At 38.4% G+C, this 25628-nt stretch overlaps 1 protein-coding gene across 1 annotated transcript; it reads right to left on the reverse strand.

Moving 5' to 3' along the window:
* Positions 1 to 9119: 9119 nt before the first annotated feature.
* Positions 9120 to 22251, reverse strand: rinl (Ras and Rab interactor-like; the record flags this gene model as incomplete). Its single annotated transcript, XM_079246684.1, has 10 exons — positions 9120 to 9601; positions 9707 to 9838; positions 9925 to 10242; positions 10350 to 11042; positions 11127 to 11346; positions 13875 to 13957; positions 14057 to 14145; positions 14374 to 14446; positions 15004 to 15112; positions 22072 to 22251. The coding sequence occupies 10 exons, from the start codon at positions 22249 to 22251 to the stop codon at positions 9120 to 9122; spliced, it is 2379 nt and encodes a 792-aa protein (XP_079102810.1).
* Between the last annotated feature and the right edge of the window lie 3377 nt (positions 22252 to 25628).

Consider the following 25628-nt stretch of genomic DNA (forward strand, 5'->3'; position numbering starts at 1 on the left):
CTGATTGTTTACAAATCCCAGAATGGTTTAAGACCAGAAAACATCTGATATGTTCAGAGAATATAAACCGAGCAGAGCTCTTTGATCAACTTGGGTCAACTAGTCCAGACCAGAGTCCAGACTAAACATGGAGAAGCAGCATTTAGCTGTTATGCTAGAAATTAAACTCTCACCAGATGTAGACACTTTTAAGTCCAGGTTAAAAACTTTTCTTTTCTTATGCTCCTATGCATGAAATCTGCACAGCAACCTTTAATTAATTCTGCTTTTAACCATTTTATTATATAATATATGATTTTATTGTGATTTTGCTATTTGTCTTGTCTTTTGTGCATCTTTACATCATCTGTAATGCTTTTAATGTTTCATGTAAAGCACTTTGAATTGTCTTGTACATGAAGGGTGCTTTACAAATAAACTAGCCTTGCCTCCAGACTCTTAGTTTTCCAATAGTGCATACCATGTGTAGGTACCAGGAAAGTAAAATACATTTTATTCTACAGTTATTTGACAGATGCTTTTATCCAAAGCAACTTGCAGAAATGATCAATTTATCATAGCAATTAAGTTAACATGATTGTCTTAAGGGTGGGAGAAAGCTGGAGTACCTGAGAACTCATGCATACATGGGGAGAACATGCAAACTCCCCTCAGAAAGACTACTGCTCAAACCGTCTGCACCAGCTGAGGCTTGAACCAGCCTGTTGCTGTGAGGCCACACTGCTAACCGTTACAGCATGCCAACAAATACATATTTATTAGTCATGTCCCACCACAGAAGGCCTGGTACCAATGAGTTAACCAAGCGATTACTGTAAACTCTGCCATGCTTTCTCTCAGATATTTTGAAGGGCCCACAAGCAACATTTTTCAACTAATTTTCATAAAATCCTTAGTTTTTGTTCCTTTTTCATGACTTCAGGAGGAACCCCCAAAGTCAGTTTCCCAGTCTGAACAATTAAACCAGTCAATAACAACACATCCTTCTGTCCATCCATCCATCCATCCTTCCTTCCTTCCTTCCTTCCTTCCATCCACCCATCCATCCATCCATCATTCCATCCTTCCTTCCTTCAATCATCCATCCATCCATCATTCCATCCTTCCTTCCTTCAATCCATCCATCCATCCATCCTTGCATCCATCCATCCATCCATCCTTCCAATACACAGAGTTGAGTCCTAACCTTTGAATGATTCCGCTTTTCTTATTTTAACACTGATATTGTAAAAAAAAAAAAAAAAAAAAAAGATTCACATGTTACCTGATTATTTTCCTGAATGCTAACAATTATTCACAGATATTCACAAAAACAGAAATTTTGAGGAACTTTGCACAGCAGTGTACAGTATTTACCTTTCTGGAACTGACGTTTGTTGAATAACATTACAACCAAATACTCATCGAAGGTAAACCTTTCATTTTTATTTCCCTTTTAAAAAACTTACAACAACATGTAAGAGTGAACTGTGTGCAGCTCCTATTTCATGTACATTATATGTTTGTTTTTGTATTTGTGAGCTAATACAACTTCACCCCCATCACACACACAAAATCTTAAGTATGCATGTGTGTGTGTGTGTTTTTGTTGCAAGCTCCGTGTTTAGCCGCAGTACCTCAGATGCCTCAGGCCACAGCCATCTGTGCCCCCCTCCTCCGCCTCCTCATTTCACATACACTCTTCTTTTCTCTGCGCACACCCCTCCTCTACTGCAGTCACTGCCTCCATATATCTAATTTATGGCTTTGGTGAGTGTGTTACACACACTCATGTATGCATAATATATCACGTGTGAAGGAACTGCGTGTGGGAGAGTCATTGTGTGACATTATGTACTGACCAGTATAGTCTAGACTGTGGCTCTTTCTTGTGTGTGTGTGTGTGTGTGTGTGTTTGTTTGCATGGCTCCATTTGATCCACGTATGTTTCTTTGTAAATCTTCCACTGGATCCAACAGCACTGCTTAACAGTGAGAAGAGAATATGTTAGCATATGTGTGTGTCTGTCTCTGTGTGTGTAAAGGCCCAGCTGTTTCTGGGCTTGACATCCACATTAAAGCAGAATGCCAGATGTCTCATTAGGCAAATTTGATTGGCTCTGCCGATAAGGATGCAACGATGAGACGGTTCCATATGTGTGTGTACATGACGCTGTGCGTGTACATTTACATAAGAGGCCCTGTAGATAACTATTTACATGTGTATATGCACAGTGTATAACCAGTGCTGAAATATTTAAATTCACAGCCCATTAATCATAAACTTATGACAAAAAATAAGCAGCTAATTGTTTATATGTTGGGAAAGAAATAGTTAAACTTGCTCTAACAGTGATTTAGTTGCTACTTTTATAGAATATCACTTAAACTCCTGTATCATGCAGTCTCACTTCAGCTGCAACTTCAAATAATTAACCTTCAACTTCAGCTTCTTAAAGTGTTTATAAGTCCAACTCTTGATTAGATTTCTTTAAGTGCGCCATCTTGATGCAGCTTGAGCTGAGTTCTGTGCCTCTTCATACCTTCATACCCTTAGAAGTTCCTGTTTACAGCTTCTGTAGCTCCTTCAGATGGTTTCATAGCAGCTGATCATGCAGCCTGAAATGCAGATTGAAAACTGAATCTTTCTGTTTGCAGCTTCTTCCTGTTAAAAGTGAGGTAATCTTCTCCACTATCAACACATGCTGCTGCAAGAGAAGTGGTTTTTCTTTCGTGGATTTAGTAAAGTCTTGATAGCCGTTTTCACACACGTTCTACAGCTCAGAAACCTTTTCAGCACAATATGATTAATTTTGTGCACTTTTTGGATAATTTCCTATTTACTGTCAAGATCTGGACTGTGTGAAAAGGCAATTGCTGGCTGAGTTTATGAGGAAAAACTATAATGCTTCTGCTGATGTAAGTAAATCTGAATTGAACTGAATACCTTCACCTTTTTAACTTATATCCTCATAGTGGTCAGAGGTAATTAAATTGTTCTTTCAGACTTAATTATGGTGTGAATTCAAGAAAGACTGAGCTAAATAATCAATTGAGTATTTCTCAAAGTCAAATCAATGTTGCCACCCCACATCTATATTAGGGCAATTTCAGTATTGCTGGGATCATCTTTAAAGGCACATTATGCAACTTTCTGACCTTAAAACTACACATTCTGGACTCTTTTGATGACACAGTGACTTCTATCATGTTGAACTGTCTTTCCAGTCCTCTCCACCCCAACCAGTCGAGGCAGATGGCTGCCCTCCCTGAGCCGGGTTCTGCCGGAGGTTTTTTTCCTGTTAAAGGGGAGTTTTTTCCTTCCCACTGTCGCCTCGTGTAGCTCAGGATGGGGGATTGGATCCAAGTCATGACTCGATGCAATCAGTTGGTTTCTATTATAGTGTATGTATGAATTGGCTTGAAATGATGTGTATTTAAAGTGCCCTGTGACAACATTGTTGTGAAGTGGTGCTATACAAATAAAGTTGAATTGAATTGAATTGAATTGAATTGAATTGAATTTCGGGAGCCACTGCTGACCAGCAGCTCTTAGAGGTTCAGAAACGACACTATAGAACTTTTTCAGCCAGGACACTGTAACGTGTTGTTGCCGCAGTTTTGCTTCAAAACACGCTGATTGTTTTGAACATGCACTGTCACTGATTCAGCAAAGAAATGCAAAAAGATTAAAAGAGTGAAAGAGACTAAACAAGAGTCATTGTAAGATCATCTTTTGGAGAGAGCTAACAAGTCAGGTAGGATGCTAGATGGATGCTGAATTATCTGTTGATAGGGAGCACATGACAGGAAAATGGCAACATTTCTGTTGTGTGTCTTTAAAGCAGTCTGATTATTTCTAAAATAAAAAGAAAAGCCAATCTAAAGACAGTTGAAGCTATGTTCCCTTGTCCTTGGAGCTGAAAGATCCAACACTGTGCTGTTAAGGAATCACAGATAAAAGTAGAGATGAAAGCTAATCTATGTCTTTTTTAATAAAATGTTTCTGAGTTTCTTTGAAATTCCATCTACAAAATACTGAGTCAAATTTTTTAACTAAAACTATTTAAAAGAAAAAAAAAAAAAAGAATCACGTTACATGCAACATGCTGCAAAGTGGTCTTCAACACTGAATTCATGTCCTCTCTTTGAAGGTGACATCAAATTTATTGGGACTCCTATAAAAGTTAAAACTAAATAATTCCACAAAAATGCCAGCTCAAAACAAATTGGTAGATTTTTCAAACTTCTCCTCTCCATGTACAATTTCATGAAACCATTCACCCCAGGGGTTTAAATTTTTGTTTCTTGATGCAGGCCTCAGCTGTTCAGCAGTTCGTTCAGCAGTATAGATGCTCTTATAGCTATGCTCCTTGCAGTGGGCTGTCTGTAGCATTTAACATCTACAACACGCTACCGGTTGTCAATGGGTTAGTTAACCTACTACCTGTACTTCCTGAACAATGATCACTCCTCTCCATTGTCGTGAGATCAAGTCGATATTTATTGTCTTTCTGCGGTTCAGTTGTTTTAAAATAAAAAAGCATAACGGTGTCAAAAACATAAGTCTGCTGGATGTACAGTAGAAAACTGTTTGCCTCCCTCACTAACAACACCCGTGCAACTACTATCATGACCCTTAAGTAACCCCCGCTACAAGCGTCACGATACGTGACACCACCCCCTGGTGGATGGGGAAACATGGCTCCTACACCGTCTTTAACACAACCAGATAACACAGCTGAAACAATGGACTGAAACTGGTGTCTGTGGTCTTCATGTGTTCTACAACAGAGCTACTTAATTCAGTCCTTTTTGGCAGCAGCCCTGCATGTTTTGAATGTTTCCAAGCTCCAACACATCAAATTAAAATGAATGAAAATCAGGTGTGTTGGAGCAGCGACACAATGAAAACCTGCAGGACTAAGGGAGCTTGTAGGACCAAACTGATTAGACCTGATCTAAAATATTGTCTCTTGGATTTGACCTGGAAGTAACACAAAACTGAGAAGCCTATAAAGACAGAAAACTGGAGAAAGCTGTGCATTTGCAACAAACCAACAAAAACAAAACATAAATAACAAAAGCACAGTGAACATGCACAAAGCTGCTTAATAATATGGTTCATGGCTTGACATGGAAGCAGTTTGGCCGGTTAAATATTTTGTCTGAATAAAGAAGTTGTATAGTTACTAAGCTATATGGGGTTCTTATCATCACCTACCATAGCAGTCATAACTCAACATAATCATTCCCATCCGCTTGCTTGCATGGTGGGGCAATAATAGACCTGCTGTAACGTGACTTAAGCACAAGTGAACTTTGGCACATTTTCTCACTGAGGCACTTGTGGCTGATTTAGCATCCATCTTGCATCTTACTTGTACTCTGAGCTCTCTCCAGTCAGTAAAAGTCAGTGTGAAGTTAACTCTTGTCTTAGCTCTTGGTCTGTCCCTTTGTCATTTTATTTTTGTTGCTTCCTCCAATAATGTCCCCTTGGGATTCTTTACTGAATTCGCCACGGTGCATGTTTAAAGACAAGGCAGGGCAGGTTAATGTGAATAGCACTTTTCATCTACAAGACAATTTAAAGTGCTTTACAAAAACATTAAAAGCATTACAGATGGCATAAAGAAGCACAAAAGACATTAAAAAAGAGCATAAATCACAATAAAATGATCAATTAAATTAAAATAATAAAATAGAGATCAGTTAAAAGCTGACCAGTGTGTTGATATCTAGTTGCTGGTGCGTGACAGGATGCCATAAAGCAAAATGCTGCTGTAAAGTTATGCAGCATCCTGGAAACAAATGTTCAGACTGTGCAGCCTCACTGATCATCAGTGATGTTTCAAGTTGAGTAAAGAATAAATGTTACTGTGCCAAGTCAGAACCACAAAACTTTAAGGTCAAAAAGTTTAACACTGTTTATCAGGAAAAAAACAAAAAAAGATTGTCAAGCATCTCTCCAAGTATTTCTTTTCAGCTTGTTGGTGTTTTCACTTCAGTTGCTGATTCATCGCTACTGAATGTAGCAGAAACATAAACAAGTGTCTGATGCGATAGTGATCTGCTGAGAAAATCCATTGTGCAGTGTTAGCTGGGACGCTTTTAGATTTTGGGTTTAATTTATTGGACTAAAAAAAAAAAAAACCATTCACTCTTACTCGCAGTTGGCTTGACTCACCTTTCAGACCTCTTTCTTCATCTCCAAAGTCCAAAATTTAATCATAGTCTGCATACCATTCAAACATGCATCAGATAATCCTAATTTTACACTCCCAACATATAAAATTATACTGTAGATTGTTTAGTGTATAACATTGAGATCAAAACAACTGAGGCAATAGCTATGGTTCCCAGAGGAGGTTCGATGCCGCCCTCTACTGGTTTAATGTGAGATTGCACAACACATAGCAAGAGGCTGGCGGTGTGATACGTTTTATTTTGGTCTTTTTTTAATAAGACCAAATTTATTTCGGTCTTTATTTTATTATGGTTTATTTACTTAATAATAACAATAATAATAATAATGATAATAATAATAATTGTGTCCACACGCACAAAGTGGCACCAATTTATCAGATTATTTTTGCAAAACAACAGCCATCTGCCAGAAATATTTCTGATGAAGCTGAACAAACAATGTCATTGCTTTATTCATAACAAATGATTACTTTTATGTAAACACATTTATAAATTAAAATATGTTTAAAGAAGACTAACTTTTTCAAGGCTTTTGTAACAAATATAATACAATACCTTGCATTGCTGGTAGCTGGCAACATACTATCATGTTATCATAATCATTTGTGAAAGAGAAACCATGAGTTAATAGGGAGTGAAAAGTAGCGGTGTGATAAACGCAGTGGTAAACACACAAATATGGACTATTTATTTAAAAACTGCCAAATAACATTCCCAAAAAGTTGGGAAACTGAGCAAACATAAATAAAAATGCAATGTAATGATTAGCAAATCTCATAAATTAATATTTATCTACAACTTAACAAAAAACAAACAAACAAACAAAAAAAAAAAACAAAAACAAAAACAAAAAAAAACAAACATGTCAAATTTAGTTTAATAAACAGCAATGGCAGCAGGGCATCCAAAAAGCAAAGTCCCACTTTGTGGTGTTCATTCAAACTTGAAAATTTGAACACAACTTTAAACCTTTTGGGAACTAAAATTGTACACACCCCATTCTCAGAGATGCTGGTAAGTTAATTTCACATTTAAAACGTGCTTATTTTTAAGAGACTGTAATTAATCTTTTTATCATGTACTCAATCAGGTACTTGAACATTTCCATTTCCAATCATGGAAAATAGTGTAACTATAATATTGGAGGATATTATACTTGAAAACTTTGATACTAAATAAATTTATCCATCACTAAGTGGTCAGTACTAACAGTTTTTCTTCTCATTATTATGTTGAATGACCAATCTCAAAGTCACTGGGATGTAGCCCGATCATTGATGATTAATGTGGGGATTTTATTGACCAGCATGTGGAAGCTTCTTGTATGTTACTTGTATGTCAAATGAAGCCATCAAACATGGTTCTTTGCCTAATAGAGAACTTGCTTTACGTAAAGCGGGAGGTGTTTTTTTTTTTTTAGCATCTTTGCTGACCAACTTTGTAAAAAATTATTTGTAAAATATAAAGACAGCATAATTGAGCTGTCCTTTAGTAACACTATTTTTAATTGCATGGGAACTGATTAAACAGATCTTTTTTTAAAGTGAGAGGAATCTGTCTTTATTTGTTAAACTTAAGCTGGTTTATGGTTTTTATCATTAAAATCTTCTCTTCCAGGTATGTTGCAGAAGAATTGCTGGCATTTATTGGTATAAATAATTGTGAATGAGTGTTGGCCATCAGAGACATGTTTTCATGGATCCACCGGCCAGGAATCACTACTTCAAAATTATGTATTCTGTGCCTTTTATAGTCAGATGGAAACATTATGGGAGAGACATGCGGCCTGACGGCGCCCTCTCCTGTAATAGGTGAGCATAGAACAGGCACCTGCCACTTGCCGTACATGACCATTGCTGAGATGCATCTAAACAAGCTGAATGTACGGCCATTGGAGCAATTTCTGTGCCACGCAGCTTCAAAGTGATACAATATGCTTTGGCAGATTTATTAATGTCAATGTGTTATTTGAGATCTGAAATTTAAAAAATATTAAGAAAATTCCACTCAGTAAAATAGCTGAGCTGTCGTGTCCTCAATGTTTTCATTAGTTTCGGTCATTAACTGAGAACAGCTGTTATATGCTGTTTAAATGCTTGTTATCCAAGAAAGATGACAGCATGACTGAAAAGGTAGATTTGTGAAGCGACGCACGCTGCAGCTTCGAAACCTGGATCACTAATTTACTAATTGCGATGTCCTAAATTTTTAAACGATAAATATGATAAATTGTTCAGTTCTATTCTGGCAGCAGTTAAACAAAGCTGTTTTAAAACGCAGAGGGTTTTTACATGACATAGGGTTGTTTGTCCATTCAGAGACACCGTGGGGAAAAAAAAAGAAAAAGTGGCACAAATATGGCAGCTGCCATGTATGCGAAGGCAAGAAGATATAAATGGCTCTTTTCTATGAGAATAAAAACATAAGTTATTTTAGTAAAATGATTACATACCAAAAGAAACACGATTATATGTATTTTTCCTATTGTTCACCTTTGACTTTGTCACACACTGCACCTGTAATGAGCCATTTGTTATGGTAAAGGGGACAGATCTCAATGCATTCAGGTCAGTTCATTACACTGTTTATGAATCCTGCTGTTGCAAGACATGAAGAATCAGAAGTGATGTTGTCCAGAGGTAATAACTACTCACTGCATCCTGAAGCTAGCACATGTCCCTCCAAAAAGCTTTGCTACATTTGCTACAACTTTTAAATAGGGATTGCTGTGCATGAAAAAACAGGGACAAAAGAGAGGAAATAACTTAAAACTGGGTTAATGACACAAGTGTAAAGCTTCTTTGCCTCTTTAGAGGAGGAATTTCAGCACGTGTAGGATGAGCTGGACTCAAATGAAAAACTTTGAGGAACTTTCCAAATATGAGGTCAAAAGACAGCCTTGTTTGTTTTTTAGCTCAGGTCTTGTTTCTTGTTTTATGGTCCTCTTTCATCTCCCGCTGTGGAAACACAAAGAGTTTCTCCATCTTCCTGTTTGCTAGACATAATTTCAGGCGGTTTCACAGGTTGATTGTGTGATGCTGGAGCAGAAGTTTCTAAGCGGTCGATGGGTTCGTGCTCCATCTCCATCTTCTCCTTCAGCACTGGCAGAGCTTCTGAGCTGCTTTCACTTTGCTCTTCTGGCTCATTGCTGCTGTTAGCATCATCTTTTATCTCATCTCCTTCATTAGTACTATTCTCTGTCTCAGACTTCTGCACGGCCCTCTCTCGACACGCCTGCCTCCGAATTGTCCGTCGACTCTTGCTGCGACGTGATTGATTGCAATGTAGGGTGCGCCTGCGATGCCATTGGTTTATAGAGTTTTGGGCCTCCATGCTAAGTTGGCGAGCAGCTAGTCGTGGCCGGAAGCTGCTAATATAGTACAGAGAGGCGTACAGTGTTGTAAGGTAGTAGCCACCTAAAAATAAGAGAATACAGAGAGCGTGAGGCAGTTTCAGTAGTGCGGTCAAAACTCTCTGCGTTATAAGGCTGTTTAATGAGTGTGTGAGTGTGTTCGCCTCACCCTCTCCCTGCAGCTGCATAGGGTCTAGCAGCTCCATCATGTAGTCTGTGTCTACTTGTAATGTGACCAAGTTGCTACGGAGCAGCACCCATGTCAAGCAGGGTAGGAAATCATCTGCTCCAAACACCGTCCCTGCAGAAGACAGACGTGTAAACAAGGCAGCGCCACCGGAAACAGCAGTGTAGGACTGGAACAGAAAGTATTCCAAATTACGCTACCTGAGCTGGTATTAGCACTCATACTGTGATAGATGCTCTTGCAGACTTTGAGAAGAATCTGGATCTTTTTGTTTGGGGAGTAGGTCTCATGCATACTTATCCACCTCTGCTGTATGCGCTCTATGCTGACCGGGTCAGGGACTCCAACTCCCGCAGATCCTCCGAGCTCCTCCACGCTGTTCTTTTCTAGCACTCGCAAGTTGCTTCGAAGACGCTCCAAACATCCGTCATCGGTCCGATAGGTGTTAATACAAGTGTAGAGGTAGGTGTAGATGGGCTTTAGAGACACTTTGTGTAGGGAAACCTCCAACAAGCAGTCTACGGGAGAGTTAAAACATATATTAGGAGATATTTAGCACTGTTCTTACAGTCATGTTATTAATTATTTGACATTTGTTTATTCAGATCAGCATGAGCTCACTAACCAATCTCAGGGTCACTTAAGTCAGTAAGGCTGTCCAGTAATATCTGGATTTCTTGATTGTCCAGCAGTGTTTCCTTCAGTGATGTGAGCGCCGATCTCACTTCCTGTAAGAAGTCCGACCCCGTTGCTCTGATGGGATCAGTCCCTCCTCTCAGCATCGTTTCCACAAATCCTTTGACAGCCTCTGCGAATGCCCCGCCTTTCCGCTCACTCAGCTCAATCACACGATTGGTCAGTCTTTTCTTCTGGCAGACCAGTCCACCGATTGCCTGGCTCATAGCTGAGAGACGATTCATGACCTTATCAGCCAAACGGTGCGTTGAGGGGTGTTGAGGCGCGCAGCTTGGAATTTGGGACTCTGGCTCTTCTTCAATGCTGCTGATTGAAATAGAGTCAAGCTCCAGTGATGGAGGCTGAAGATAAGAGGAAGGACTGGGTGGAGGCAGCCAAAATCCATTTTCTATCCAGGACACCCTATGAGGAGATTGTGGCACGGGGCTGCTGTGACGCTGCATTTCAGGTGTTGTGGTTCTGGGGGAGGAGGGGGTTGTCAAGCTCCCTGTACTCGCTCTTTGAAGGACATTGTGGGGTAAATCACGACTGGGCCTCCTGAGTACCACCGCTGTTGGTGTTTGTGGTGTTTGTGGGGTTTGTGGGGTAGGTGGGGAATCAGCCGACCAAGCTCTCATTAAACCTGAAACAAGGAAACAAATCATGCAAAAAATTGAATATAAACACAATAAATTCACAGTTCTGGTAAAAATGTAAAAGTTCTGACCTGAGGTGTCGGTACTGGGAGAGGAAGTTTCCGTGTCCAATGAGATGGCTCGTTTACTTTGTAACCCCGCCCCACTCCAAGCCCGGGTGGTGCTAAGGCGTCGCTCCTGTCTGTATTTAAATGCCGGTTCAGTCGTTGGCTTTTGGGTCAACCAATCATCTCCATGTTCACGAAGGTAAAGAGGATTGATGATGCACAGGGCTCCATTGCTGGAAGTCAGCTGAGGAAAACAAAGGCACAAATTAAGAATTAGGGATCATGGGACGCTGAACACAATATGTCCATGAGAGAAGAATTACAGAAGCATGACAAGGCACTGTAGTTGAGAGCAACTAGTCCCACTAAAACATACATCATCATTCTCTAATCGATTGATTAGCAGCCACTTTACTAAGCTCTTTACTAGTAAAGGAAGTCTGAAAATGAGATAATTACTTGGCTCTGGCATCCTTAATCACAAACATTATAATATATCCACGGAAATCAGCAGTGGGGTTTAGGGGCAGATGTATAGAATATTAAGAGGAGATAGACATTCAAAGGCTGTAATTACCAACTTATGTCATCTTCACTTCAATTAGGTTTAGCTTTATTTGTACAATGGCTAGTCACAAAAAGTGATCTCAAGGCAATTTTACGGAGACATTCTGATTCAGTTTCATTCATTGTAGTGTAACTATAATCCAACTCAAACAAATCTATTAAATGTCCCATAAAAGTCCAATTTATGATGGCGTTCATATAAACCAATTTACATAAGATATTTGCCAAGTAAACACACAAAGGAACCGTTCCCGCAAACAAGTCATTGAGAATCATTAATTAAAATCAGAGGAGGCAGAAAAGCTGACGAGCTCCTTGTAAACATGAAGCTGAGACACATCTAGGTCATGTTTTTATTTTCCACAAGATTTCTGATGTCTCTTAAATTAAAAGTATAGTGTTATTTGTCAGTATTGTGTTTATTAAGACATATGATTTTTGGTGATAAATTAGAATTCACTTCATTATAATTATTATTTTATAATTATAATTTTAAGTTTAAAGGAAGAGTTTGATCAAAAGTTCACCAGTAAACCAGAGGAATGGTTGTTAAAAACCACAGCATGTCCTCCATGTGAAATGTACAATCCACAGTTCATCAGTCAAATGTAATCCCTATCCTTCTGCTATGTTTCCATCGCGTACAAAACGTCTAACCTCTTAAACTTGATGATGTAAATAAACACAAATCCTTTCTTCATAAAAGACCAAGCTCTCAACAATGACACCCTCAGCTGGGCCTGTACAGTAGGATGGCAGGTCTGCCAGCATTGCAGAAGCTGGTTTGTATACAAAGGATGAACAACTGAGATCATACGGCGCTGGCTGGCCAAAAGACAACTTAGTAACTTATTTTATAGCCACCTTACAATACATCCAGACTCAGATTTAGAACCCCAAGACTGAGGACTAATGGATTTTAAAAAATCCTTTGTTCCTTGTGTCAAAACATTTAGAAATGGGCTCAGATTTTCTTTCTCTCTCTCTTTTTCTCTCTATGAGATGTTTTATGTTTTCTTTTCTTTTTGATTCCCTCTTCTGTTCTCTCCGGTCCGGTCCAGCAGTACAAACTTAGGAATACAAACAATCATGCAAAATGAATAGAAAAATAAAATAAAAATCCAGAATATCAAGGGGAGCATTATGTCTATGATGCCTCCCTTGGCAAAGTAAATTTGCCCAGCAGAACAGAGCATCCAGAAAATCCATTTTGCCTGCTTAAATGCTAGACAAGACAAAAAATAAATAAATAAATAAATAAATGGGCTCAGATAATTTTACTCCTTTTATTTTTTAAAGTATCTTGCGTAGTGTTTTTTATCCCCTTGAAGCATTTCTTTTATTTAAATTTTTAATTATTTAGTCATTCATTATCCTAACCGCTTAGTCCACCGAAGGGTTTGGGGAAGCTGAAGCCTATCCCAGCAGTCTTTGGGCAAAAGGCAGGGTACACCCTGGACAGCTCGCCAGTCCATTGCAGGGCCACACAGAGACAAACAACCGCACACGCTCACAATCACTCCTGGGCAATTTAGAGTTATTAATTAACCTAAGATGCATGTCTTTGGAAGGTGGGAGGAAGCCAAAGTACCTGGAGAGAACCCACGCATACGCAGGGAGAACATGCAAACTCCACACAGAAAGGCCACTGTCCGAGCCTCGCCCCAGCCGAGGATCGAACCTCGTGTTTAAATGGTGTTTAAATTGTTTAATTTATGGTTGTTGCGAGTGACAGGATTTATTCTGTGGTTTTTGAAGAACCTGTCTGTGAATCAAGTTTCCCATTGAGGACAATAAATATATTGAATCTTGAATTTTGAACACATTATCATCTTGGGAAACCTTAGACATTTAAAAGTAATACTTTGAGGATACTCTGCACAATCAGAACTGATGTAGCATTAGTATGCGGCGAGCTTCTTCTAAGTACCTAAAATGTATTCTGATCTATTGGCTTTTAGTCTGTATGTTCATTTCTTTTTGTAACATTTCTGCTCTGTTTACTATTTGTCTGGCTTTGTTTTATGGTGTGAATTTAAGTTTTCATTTTAAAGTTCTTCCACTGGTCCTCTAACTTTTTTCTGTCTTGTTCTGCACCAGCTTTAAAAAAAAAGTGTTATACTTCCTTGATGAACAGAATAAGGAAGTTATGTTGTTGAATTCAGTCCCCTTATCTCATATTTGCACACACAGGAAGCAACATACCTGGATCGAACATATCATGCTGCTCGGCTCTCTGTGGGTCATTTCTTCTGTCTGTTGCTCAGGTGGTGTGGAAAGCCAAGTTTCTGTAACAGATAAATAATGAAACAAGAAATTTCATCAAATACGTCCCTCTGATTTTGTATTTTTGATGTAGAGGTTGTGTGAGAGATTCAAAGACTCACTGGGTTCAAGCTGAGAGAGGCGATCTTTGCTTGTTTCAGTGACACTGTAGATCCAGCAAGGAATGGACAGACAAACAGTCAACACATCCCTGATACAGGAGATAAATAACTGTGATTAATTAACTGTACAATATGATTTATAAGGGTTTGAGCAGATTTGACAATAACAATAATGCTAAAGCAGCTGCTGATTTGGCTTTTTAAGTGATAAAGTCAGAATGGCAATAATGTGGTATTTTCATGCATGTCTTCTCATGCAGTCTGAAAGAGAAAGTTCAAATGCAAACACAGAGAGAGATCGTAAAGCGTATTCTCACCTGGTCAGTGAGTAGAAAAGCACCAGCTGAGGCAGGTCAGAGAAAGAAAGACAAGACTCTGACAACTGGAAGACTGTCATGAGGAAACAGAAAGAGTGGGCGGCATGACGTTTTTTTTAAAATTTTGTGTTAACAAAATACATTCCTAGAAACACATCAGATGGGAAATTCTACAGATACGTGACCGCCACTCTGACAACAATTTTACTTCCATTCTATATTTACAAGAAATTAAGCAGTTTCCCATTAATGTGTTCTTAATAATTAGCAGCGTAATGCCAGTCAGCTAATTCTTTAAGCTGTTATTTAGGTAATGAAAGTGTAGTTTTCAACATTTTAGAAAAAAAGGAAAAATGAAGAAGGTTTTTCAGTATGAGATATACCATAAAACATATCTGATCTGCTCTCACCAGTAATAACGACCAAGACATAGCTGAGAGTACAAGGTACACAAGCTCGACAGCAGACAGTGTAATTACCTGACACATGATGTCAGGGCTTACTTAAGCAGTTTACTGACCTGGTTTCTCATGTTTGCAGAAGTAATAAATCATAAAATAAACACGAAAAGTGGCACATAAGAAACTCAGACACACACACAGAAATAGTTTGCATGCAGTTGGTTCATACCTGTTCCCGTGTGTTTGATGCCATAATCAAGAACTTCATTCTGTTGTCCAGCAGACACACACAGCAGACTGGGCTGAGTCGTCACAGAGTCTCTCACAACCAGGAAACTCTACAGGGAAACACACAGTGACTCATTTCTGGATGTCTGAAGTGTTACAGAAGCCGTTTCACACTGGCAGCGTCGGAAGCAGCCAGGAAACAAGCGGTGAATAAAAACACTGATAATTCTTGTGCCGTTGTTGAGACTTGCATCGGCTTTCATTACAGGGCTGGCTTGATTTGATCTGGATAATAGAGTGACGCACACCCAGCACACTATTCTGAGGGCTGATAAGTGCTGCTGTTTGTCTGTACCCTCTTGAAGCTGATGTGAATCTGTGGGGGGCTAAGTAATGACTGAGCGCAAGGCAAGTTTATTTGTGGAGCACAATTCAGCAACAGGGGGATTTAGAGTGCTTTACAGTGACATTGACACATAATCACACAGCAGAAGTATAATTTACAATAAAAAACAAAGGACAAAGGATGAAAAGAGTACAGTAGATATAAACATGATCAAGTTTAAAAATGAAGTGAAACAGATTTGGACTTTTCAATAAAAACTCTTCAGATGAAGCTGAGAACAGCATTTAGTTATTAAGCTGATCCAAGGTTTTCTGGGAGTTTGATCCAGATGTGTGGAACATAGACGCTGAATACAGCTTAAAAGACTGGAAACAGATGACCTGTGAGGTCTGGTAGCTTCATATTGGGTCAACAGGTCTCTGATGTATTTTAGTCCAAAACCATTCAGAGTTTTAGAAACCAGCAATAGAGCTGTAAAGTCAACAAAGGAAAAGAGTCTGGCTAGTGATTTAGTCCCACGTATTGGTGGTAACACCAGGCGTCTTTCACTGGTGGAAGGTAGCTGTCCAGGGAGAGTGTAGGTCTGGATTAGGGAGTGAAGGTAGACGGGAGCTGTTTGAGTTTTTGTTTTGTAAGCCAGAAGCAAAGCTTTAAATTTGATGCGTGCTGAGACCAAAAGCCAGTGTAGTGTGATTAACAGTGGAGTGACATGAGCACTTTTGGGTTGGTTGAAGACCAGACGCGCTGCGGCATTCTGGATCATCTACAACTATTTAGTTGTGTATGCTGTCTCTACTAGTGCAAGTTTGTTGTTTTGTGGTCTAACTTTAATTAGGTAAACCAGTTGTATCATTATAATGTATTTGAATTTTAAAATAAAATAAAAATAAAACAACATAAAATAAAATAAAATTAAATTAAATAAATACCCACCTGTGAACATGAATGATCTAGACTTAAATTCCCACGTATAAGTATTACATGGCAACAATTTAAATGTCTCATTTTTGAGCATTTGTTATCTATGTTATGCTATACAATAAATAGATATGCAATAGATATGCTATCTATTGTTATCTGTTATCTATAACAGGTTAACCACAATAAAATATATTTTCTTCAATGTCACCAAACCATGCTGCATGGAAAACCTAAAGAAATTACTATATTCATATGTGTTTATACAATTTAAATAATTTCTAAAAAGTAAGAGCTTAGAGAAACTGGAGAGGATGAGAAGAGAATAAGAGGAGAAGCCTCAACTCACCAAGCCAGACCTGGTCTCCTGTTGGACTTTGGTCCAACACTCAAATGCATTCTGCTTTAATCTTGCAGCTCTGAAGGCTCATTTGTGCCATTGTAGTTTTACATAATCCTCTCTTCAATGGTGAAAGTTTACTAGCACATTCAGCATCGTGGGCACTGCCACTGAAAAGTGTGAAGAGGTGCCAGAACCTTTGAGTTGTTTGTTTTAGCCAATTTAGTAATGCTGGATTTTATCTGCCAACTAAAAATTCCTTGACAAGAAGCTGCAGAGTCTTGTGCTGGACACAGATCTACCTTTTTTTAATCTATTTCATCTTATATTATCTCAATGGCAGGTTAAAGAGACTAAACAATGTTGTTGTGAAGTATGTCTGAACTTTAGAGCCTATTAGGTCATTCTTATTGATGCTTCTCTTTTATGCATCACAGTCAGCACTTAGTAAAACTGAACACAAATGTATTGCAGGCGTGGGTACAGCATGATCCTTGAAGGGGCAACAAAAGAAAATGGATTATTTTACAATTGAAAGAATTAAAAAATCCCGATGTGAAGAACAAGAGGTGTTTTTCATCTGTTAATCTCAGCTCTCTGTTTACCAGCTGGTCCGGTTGTGCGTTCATGTGCATTCATGTGAATCACTTCGTCCTTTATCTTTACGCAACCCTCCCTGCGTAAGACCACAGCAAATAAGCTGTGGTCTTATGTATTCTGAACTGAAATGACGGAAAATGGAACAAATAATTAATCTAAAAAACAACCAGGATCTGATATTACCTGTAAAGAAACAACGGTTGTTGAAAAAGAAGTTGTCAGATAAAGAAAGGGACAGAGCTGGACTGAGATTGGTTTGAGATTAGAGTGCAATGTCTGTCACTATAGACAATCTTTGCATGTACATGTGTAGCTTTGTTTATGTGCTTCACGGCTATTATTTCAATACAAGAGGTTTAAAGACCTCACGTGTCCTGTGAGATGTACATGCAGAAAATAGTACACTATCACCCTTCTGATGGGTCACAGACTTTGCTGGAACACCCCTTGGACTTTCAATTGCTACCATTTTGGAACTGAAGAGGGAGTCAATACCTTGTATTTCTAAAGTGTAGAGCACTGCTAAAGCTAACAGGCTACAGTCTGATGTGGAGCTAGCTCTTCTTCTACTGTAAGTTACAACAGAAACACTATAAGTCACTTGCACATGTTCAACAAAATGGTGATAATTGTTTTGCTCTGTGTTTTTGCACCTTGCTGTTTATTTGCAGATGAGAAGGTGGGGTAAGAGGTAGATAGAAGGGTGACCCATGATGCACTTTGTTTTAGCATACATGCAGTGCTCAATAGCAAACCTAATGGTGAAATGGTTTTGCTTTTTGCTCTATTAAAACATTCACACACCCCTGACATTTTATGCTGACGTTGAACAGTTATCCTATGAACCTAAAGGTGGAGATTTTCTCATTCACAAAATTATTCTCTTTGTGCTTCCAGCTTCTTTACAGACCCTTCCAGAAAAATATATACAGTACTTTATATTGGCGATCACCGAGATAAGATGTCAAGCGTTCAGTGCCCTGTCAGTTGTGGTCGTTTCCCTGCTGCAGCACACCTGACTAGAATAAATGGATGCTTGTGCAGAACTTGACAGCAGGCTCTTGGAGAATCATTTTATCTGAATCAGATGCGTTGAGGTGGGGAAACGATGATGGCTGTCAAAGTCTGCAGTTGGTGATCGAATACATAAAATAAATAAATAAAATAAAATAACTAAAAATGTGTAGCCTACTGCTTCTCATTTTTGTGATGAAATACAAAATCACCTGAAACTGAATGTATATATATTAGACGCAGATGCAGTATGTCTGGTTATTATCAGGATCTGGTTCTGGGGTCGGGGTTTTTATTTATTTTTTCCTTTTGATTCTGTTTTTGCACATCTGGTGTTGTGATTTTGTGTCTAACTCTCCTGTCATTCCAGGTGCCTCGTCTGCCCCTCCCTCGTGTGTCATATCCTCCTCCTCATGTATTTACCTGTGTCTCTCCCTCCCTTGTGGGTGTTTAGGTGCCAAGCTGTCTCTTTTCCTTTCCACATCGTTTTGTGAGTCTCACCTTGCTGTCCAGCCTTAAAGGGGTCATCACCTGGAAATTGCACTTTTTCAAGTTAAAACGTGTGTATTGGCATTGACAGGAAGTGTCAACATCCCCGGAAGAATTTCTTTTGAAGATGGTCGAGTTTTTCCATCTGGGCGCTTTGTTCGCAGCAAAACTGTCCACAAGGCTGAAGTCTCGCAAATGCGTTTTTTTTTTATTTGCCACTGGGATTTCATCATCCCGGGGGGCTAATTGCATAAACCCACCTCTGTTCTAGGCCTGAACCCACCCCTCTTCTACGCCTAAAAACACCTGCTGGGCCTGCCTCAGTTGCAGTTATCAACACTGGTAAAGTTTGTTTGATGTTTGTTATTCAGCAGATATTCGGACACCCAGTCTCCCGACCCGAAGCCACTTCGTCGTGGGGTTAAGTTGCACGATGCAGTGGTCTTCCCAACTTTATACCTTCCATCTATATTCGAACACCCAGTCTCCTCGTCATAAATTGCCAACCCTACGCTGCTTTGTAGGTGGGTTGTGACAGCCAATGTCACTGCAGCGGTCTGCAGATAGTTAGGGACCGTCAGCAAATCAAAGATAGTGATTTTTAAATTCTGCTATCTCCACAACCACAGGGGCTATGAATGTCAAAAGAATTTTAAACTATTCAACATTTGTATGTGAGTGCTACACTGCCTTTATATTCTTTATTTTCATCACATGCTATTTTAAATTATTTTAAATTAAATTTTGAATAATTCAAAGATCAATAGCTTTTCAGTCAAGTGACTTACACACCTCAAATCACTGCCTAATTGTTCAGCAAGCCCTGCCACACATTGCACAGCCTTCCTTTTCTCTATTTTCATCTCATGGTAACTTATATGAATTTTAAAATATTTTAAAGTTCAATAGCTGTTTAGTTATGTGACCTACAATCCCAAATCACTCAGGGAATCATCAAAGGAATAAAGGAGGGTTTTTTTGGGGGGAGGGTTGTCAGAACAATAAAGAAAGTAAGTAAAAATGTTTTTAGCAACTAAAAGTCTGATCATGTTGCTACTCTGGAAGCAGCTACTAGAATCACTGTACACCTGTGTTTGTGCAATGCAAATAAATTGAGCCCAAAGCAATGGCTCAGTCATATAGTAACACATGCTGCTTCGAGTTGCTTTGAATGAAAACATGCATAGAAATATAAATACACACATAAACACACACACACACACATATGCATGCATGCAGGAAGTGGCTTTTAGGCTTAGGGTGCACAAAAATAAAGGCAAGTTCACTTCAAGTCACCAAGCTTTAAACACATGTAGCGAGACAACCAGTTTTCCGGTAAACAGTCTCTTTAAGTCAAGCAGAATTAAGCCAAGTAGTTTTTTTTGTGCTTTTTTTTTGTTCAACATTTGAATAAGCAAAAAATCCCACACCAACTTTCGCAATCTATAATTATCATTCTTTTAACACTTTGAGCACTTCTTTGAAACAGTTTAAAAAAAAAAAAAAAATCCATCTTGGGTCAGTGACTTGTTGCTGCTAGTTAGATTTTTGTATTTCTGGGTAATTATTTGCACCCCTCGCTCGAAAACAACCAACATCAACAGATCACATACATTCATCATCCATGCTACTCATGGCCTCTCTGTGCAGTTGACATATCCTTTCTGTAATGTCATTCCCCTGATATGCACACACTTTTATTCAACACTACTTCTGCATTCGGGAGCATGTTAAGTTGAGATGTCCAAGAGAAACAGGAACTGCTTTCGTATCACACGAAACATTGCGTGTCAGCCAACAGCCCTTCTTTTTCACTTCATTTAATTATGGCCCCAAAAAAGCAGCATATTTTTTTGTTGTGTTTGTTTCAGAAACAGCATGAAATCTTGGATTGCAAACTAAATGACAATGTGATCATTATATACGGCAAGCTGCGTTTCATAGAAACAAACAGAACAGAGAGAGAAAACTAAAGAAAGGAAATAGCATGATGGTAGACACAGCATGACAAATTGTTCCTCCGCAGCTAAATGCCTTTTGGATGTGATTTTAAAATGCTTATCTGTTTATATTTATATTTACTTACTTATAGCGCAGCTTAATTACCTCAGCTAAAGGAGGTGAAGTCAAACACAGAACCAGTCAAAAGTTTGGATGTACCCACGCACTGACTTTAAATGAATAGGTGTGTCCAAACCTTTGACTGGTACTGTAAGCCAATAATCATAAATGGTCTTCTTGATGGAAGATAAAAGCACTCTAAATAGCATGTGGACATGAAAATTTCACGGTTAGCTCCCATCTGATTGGAGATCGATTAAATATGAAGCTAGAAGGAGCCAGCTCAACCTCAGGGCCACTGTACTCCAGAATTACACGGACCTGAAACAGCTGAACCAGTGAATGTGTGAGGCTAAAAAGGGCAAAAACAAAAGCACTGAATAAGATTCCCGACACTGAGGCAGGTAATACCTGGAAACAGATATGTTTGTATAGATTTTATGAATAAAATTAGAGCGACTATCAATGAAATGGATAGCCCAAGCAGCTTTCATTAAGCAGAAACCAGCTAGTCCATTTCACACTGAGGATGGACCGAAAAAACTCCTCAACTTGCTGCCAATTCCTTCAGCATGTTTGAGCATCTGAACAGAAGATATGTGTGATCTTTATGCAGGAAAATGCTCTAAGCATGCAAGCAAAGGTGAACAAACAACAAGGTGGTTCTCCTCCCCACCTGATAGAAAAATCCTCCTTAATATTGTGTTTGTTGCTCTCAAACATGACATTTTCCAAGAGGTAAATAAATACTTGCACTGAGGCAGCCATGTTCGCTGCTTTAGTAACAGAAATTCTTAAAAGATCCATATCAGTGAAAGACTTCCTAAACGAAAGCATTAAAAGAGGAGAGCTACAGTAGCCTAGATACTTATATTATTAGTTTGTGTAAATTGTAGTTTTCATTTACTATAAAATCTATGAACAAACTTGATAAATATTCATGTTTCAGGTAAACATCCATCCATCGGATCGACTGTGATAATTATAATTACTCAACATTTTAAACAGGCTAATAACTTTTGTTTGGTATAATTTTTTATCATAACCAAGTTTAAGATTTCAAGCTTCAAGTCTCACGTGAAATCCTAAACTTGCGTTGTTTTCGTCCTGGAGGAGATTTATGCTTCAGTCACCTCTGTCAAATGCAGAAGACAGACATTCATATTCTAAATATCTAAACTTGTAAAGTGAAAACAACAAAAAGGTTGTAACAAGAAGATTGTCCAAGAACTATTTCTAATCTGACAGCACATTGGTGGCTTGACTTCATATGAATAAATTTAGGGTTGCTCGTCTCTTACCCCAGCAGGCGTCCCGCATATGGCAGCATGGGCCCCCTCTCTATCCCAGGGTGCCTTGGGGCACCATGCTTCCTGACAGACCTTGAGCTTCTCCAGAAGTGACAGTCTCTTCAAGCTGCTCCTCCACGGGATGGCTGTTGTCCCATTAACCTGACTGTGAAACGCCCTGGACGCCAACATATGGACACACTTATGTGCACATGCAGTATCTGTCTGAATGCACGCACATAAACAACAGATAATGGATTTCACTTAGTGTAAAATGTTATTGACAAATTGAAGCTTTGATATCTTCTTCTTTTAGAAACATTTTTATTAGTTTTCTTCAATGCTTAATAATAATAAATAATGAGACAATAAACGATGATGAATTTCAGTAAGACTTCAGCAGTAAAAGGTATAAAAGTAGTTGATACTCACATGCGTCTTCCTTCCTTACTTCCTTAGCAGTTTCTGCTCATACCAGTCTTCTCTCTTCTGAACTCTTCCTTCCTCAACAGTGCAAGCGTTGCTTAAGAGCTCAAAATACCAACGGGGCTAAACTAGGAAGTTTGCTTTCTTCTCTGAAAAACATCCTGAAGAAGTTTCCTGGTGTAACATGTCAAAATTTCAACATTTCAAAATGAAGCAGTTGCCATCATTCTTACATGTTAAAGTCTCTCCGTCTCCTGCACATGCTACAGGTTAATGGTTTCAGTTTTCATTAGAAAATTCACGACAACCTCTTCACTCTCCCCTCACATTAAGCCTGCATGTGGTTAACCCACCTCTGAGCACACAGTGAGCTGTCAAAAAAAACCTGCACGTTATCAAAAGACCTGTGTGTGACTATTTTTGCTCTCTGCAGCGCCGTCTCTGCCTTGTGCTTAGAAATGGTGGATCACTGGAAGTAGATAGTGACCAGAGCCTGAGATTATCTCTTATCTTAAATACTAAAGAGTTTATTTTATACCTGAGAAGGTATAAACACCTTTAACTAAGACATCTTGTTCCGAGATGCATTAGTTAAAGGGGTTTCTTGTTACAGAGTAAGTAGCTGAGTGTAGAAAGAGGGGGCTGTATTTCTGGCTGTGCAAAGGGTGTGTGTGACTAGTATTTGTCATGTATACCCAGGTGAGACTGCTGACAGCTTTGCCTGCCACGGAAACCACAAGACGAGGTGTTGTTGAGTGATCACCATTTCCATGGCAAGAAGATTCTCTGTTTTCCCATCAGAAGAAAAACTGCCAGCTTTCAGTGTCCACCTCTCAAATAAACACCATTATCTGGTAAACTATAAAAATATCCAGTCTAACGATGCAGAAACTCTACTGTTTCAATATTGTCTATTTCCTCACAAGGTTCATTATTATTCTGTAGCTAAAGAAGAATTGTCAGATAAGTTGTTGTACAGAAGTGTCAAGAAACAAAGTACAAATACTTCGTTACCTTACTTAAGTAGAAATTTGAGGTATTTATACTTTATTGGAGCAATAATTTTCCAGACAACTTTCTACTTATACTCCTTGCATTTTTGCACAATTATCTGTATTTTCTGCTCCTTACCATTTAAAAATACCATTTAAAAACATCTTTCTAGCATATATATATATATATATCTATATATATATATAGATATATATATATCTATATATATATATATATATATATATATATATATATATATGTGTGTGTGTGTGTGTGTAGATACATATATATACACAGTAATGTTTTGTTTTTTTCTTATCAATTATAACTTATTTTTTTGTTTGTCGCCTAATATACATCTGTTGCCTTGATTCCTGCAGCTAAGTTTATATTTACTTATATTCTAATTAAATTTGTTGATAACATGCCTTTTGAAGGTAAACTCTTTGCAACATAGCAATGCTTACAGTCATATCATCCAGGCTATGAAATCCATCTTAATGCTTATACATGGTTCCTTAAAATATTTGCATTGTACTCAAATGTGTTAATTTTTCATCAGAATCTATGTGGCTGAAAAGGTGTAGTACTTCCCAGCTTTTTCAGTATTAACATTCTGATATAACATTATTGTCATTATAGATTTTAGAAAAATGTTTTTTTTAGGGAGTGTATCGTAGGCTCTGGTGCCACAGTTTAAGTGTTCCTTTTTATTGGTATTTCTCACACTTGTATTACTTTTACTTTTAGACTTGAAGTATTTTTTAAATCAGTTCTTTTACTTTAGTAAAACAAAATTGACTTGGTACTTTTACTTATACAGAAGTTTTTTTTAAACCTGAGTGTCTATACCTCTACCTGAGTAATGAATGTTAATACTTTCGACACTGTTGTAGTATAATAATAAATCATTACTGGCTTTTTCAAAGCAGCTAAAGGAGTTAGATGTTAAATTGACTTCCCAACCATCAGCAGCAGTAACTTTAAAATGTAATCATCCATGTGTGACGCAGATATCATGACATATGACCAAAATCAGATACCATCTATGTCTGGGGATTTTTAATGTGAGCATGCAAAAGCACCAATAGTTTCAAAGAGGCAACTTCAGATTACGTTTATGTTCCCTGCAGAACACTGGAGACACCAACCATCTATCAGTCACAGTGACTTGTGACTGTTATATGGTTTACGTTCATGTGCAGTGAGAAACTTCTGAATAAAAGGTAGCTACATTTGGACATGACATCCTACTTAACTGTTAATTTTAACTCGAAATTAGCTTTAATACCATTATAAAACGTATGTAATCGTTTCCAAATGAGGGAAGCTATTTTCTTGGTGAAATATAGATTGTATATATATTAAATCTTCCTGAGAACAAGAGGATTTTGATTGGTGGATTATTTACAGGCATGCCAAGGGAGTTAGGAAAGGCATGATGGTGACTCATGGATGTGCACAGTCGCTGCTGGTCTAGAAGAAATTCTAACAAAAAAAAAAGAAAGATGCATTTTTTTTAACCCAGACGCTCCTATTCAAGCCAGACTCGCAAACAGATTATGAAGATGAACTGAAGACTTTCCACATCACAGATCGCAGCAGAGCAGCTTTATTAGGGAAATCGCACAACTAATTGCTTCGCTTTATCTATTCTAATTTGAAAAACGTCCTTGACGAATCATTTTCAGGGATCAACGGCAGTGGTGTAGTCCAGGGTATACGGGTATATGAAGTATACCCACTTCTTTTTCAGTCAGCATTGAGTATACCCACTTCTAAAGCATCTGTGATGCTGCTTTACAATTACAAACATTCCCATGATCGTACATCTACCAGCAGCTCAGCAAATGATACCAAATCCACAATGGTTCAGTTAGCTAGTAGCTGCATTCATTTTAGCCTGAACATAGACATAATAAAGATGTTTATATGTTTAGCAGCCAGACGCCCGCTGCAACTCTTTTTTTAAGGGCAAAAAATGGAGAGTATACCAACTTCTTGAGGGACCAGTACACCACTGATCGACAGCAGCTGGAGTAGGAGTGTAGGACTTGTGTGTGAAAGACAGTTGAAAGAAAAAAATCCTCCTGGACACAAAAAAAAGTGAAAAAAGTCGGTTTTACAAAGAAACATTTATTGCAGGATGT

The sequence above is a fragment of the Telmatherina bonti genome (assembly GCF_933228915.1).
Source record: "Telmatherina bonti genome assembly, chromosome: 9".
In the NCBI taxonomy this organism is placed as follows: Eukaryota; Metazoa; Chordata; class Actinopteri; order Atheriniformes; family Telmatherinidae; genus Telmatherina; species Telmatherina bonti.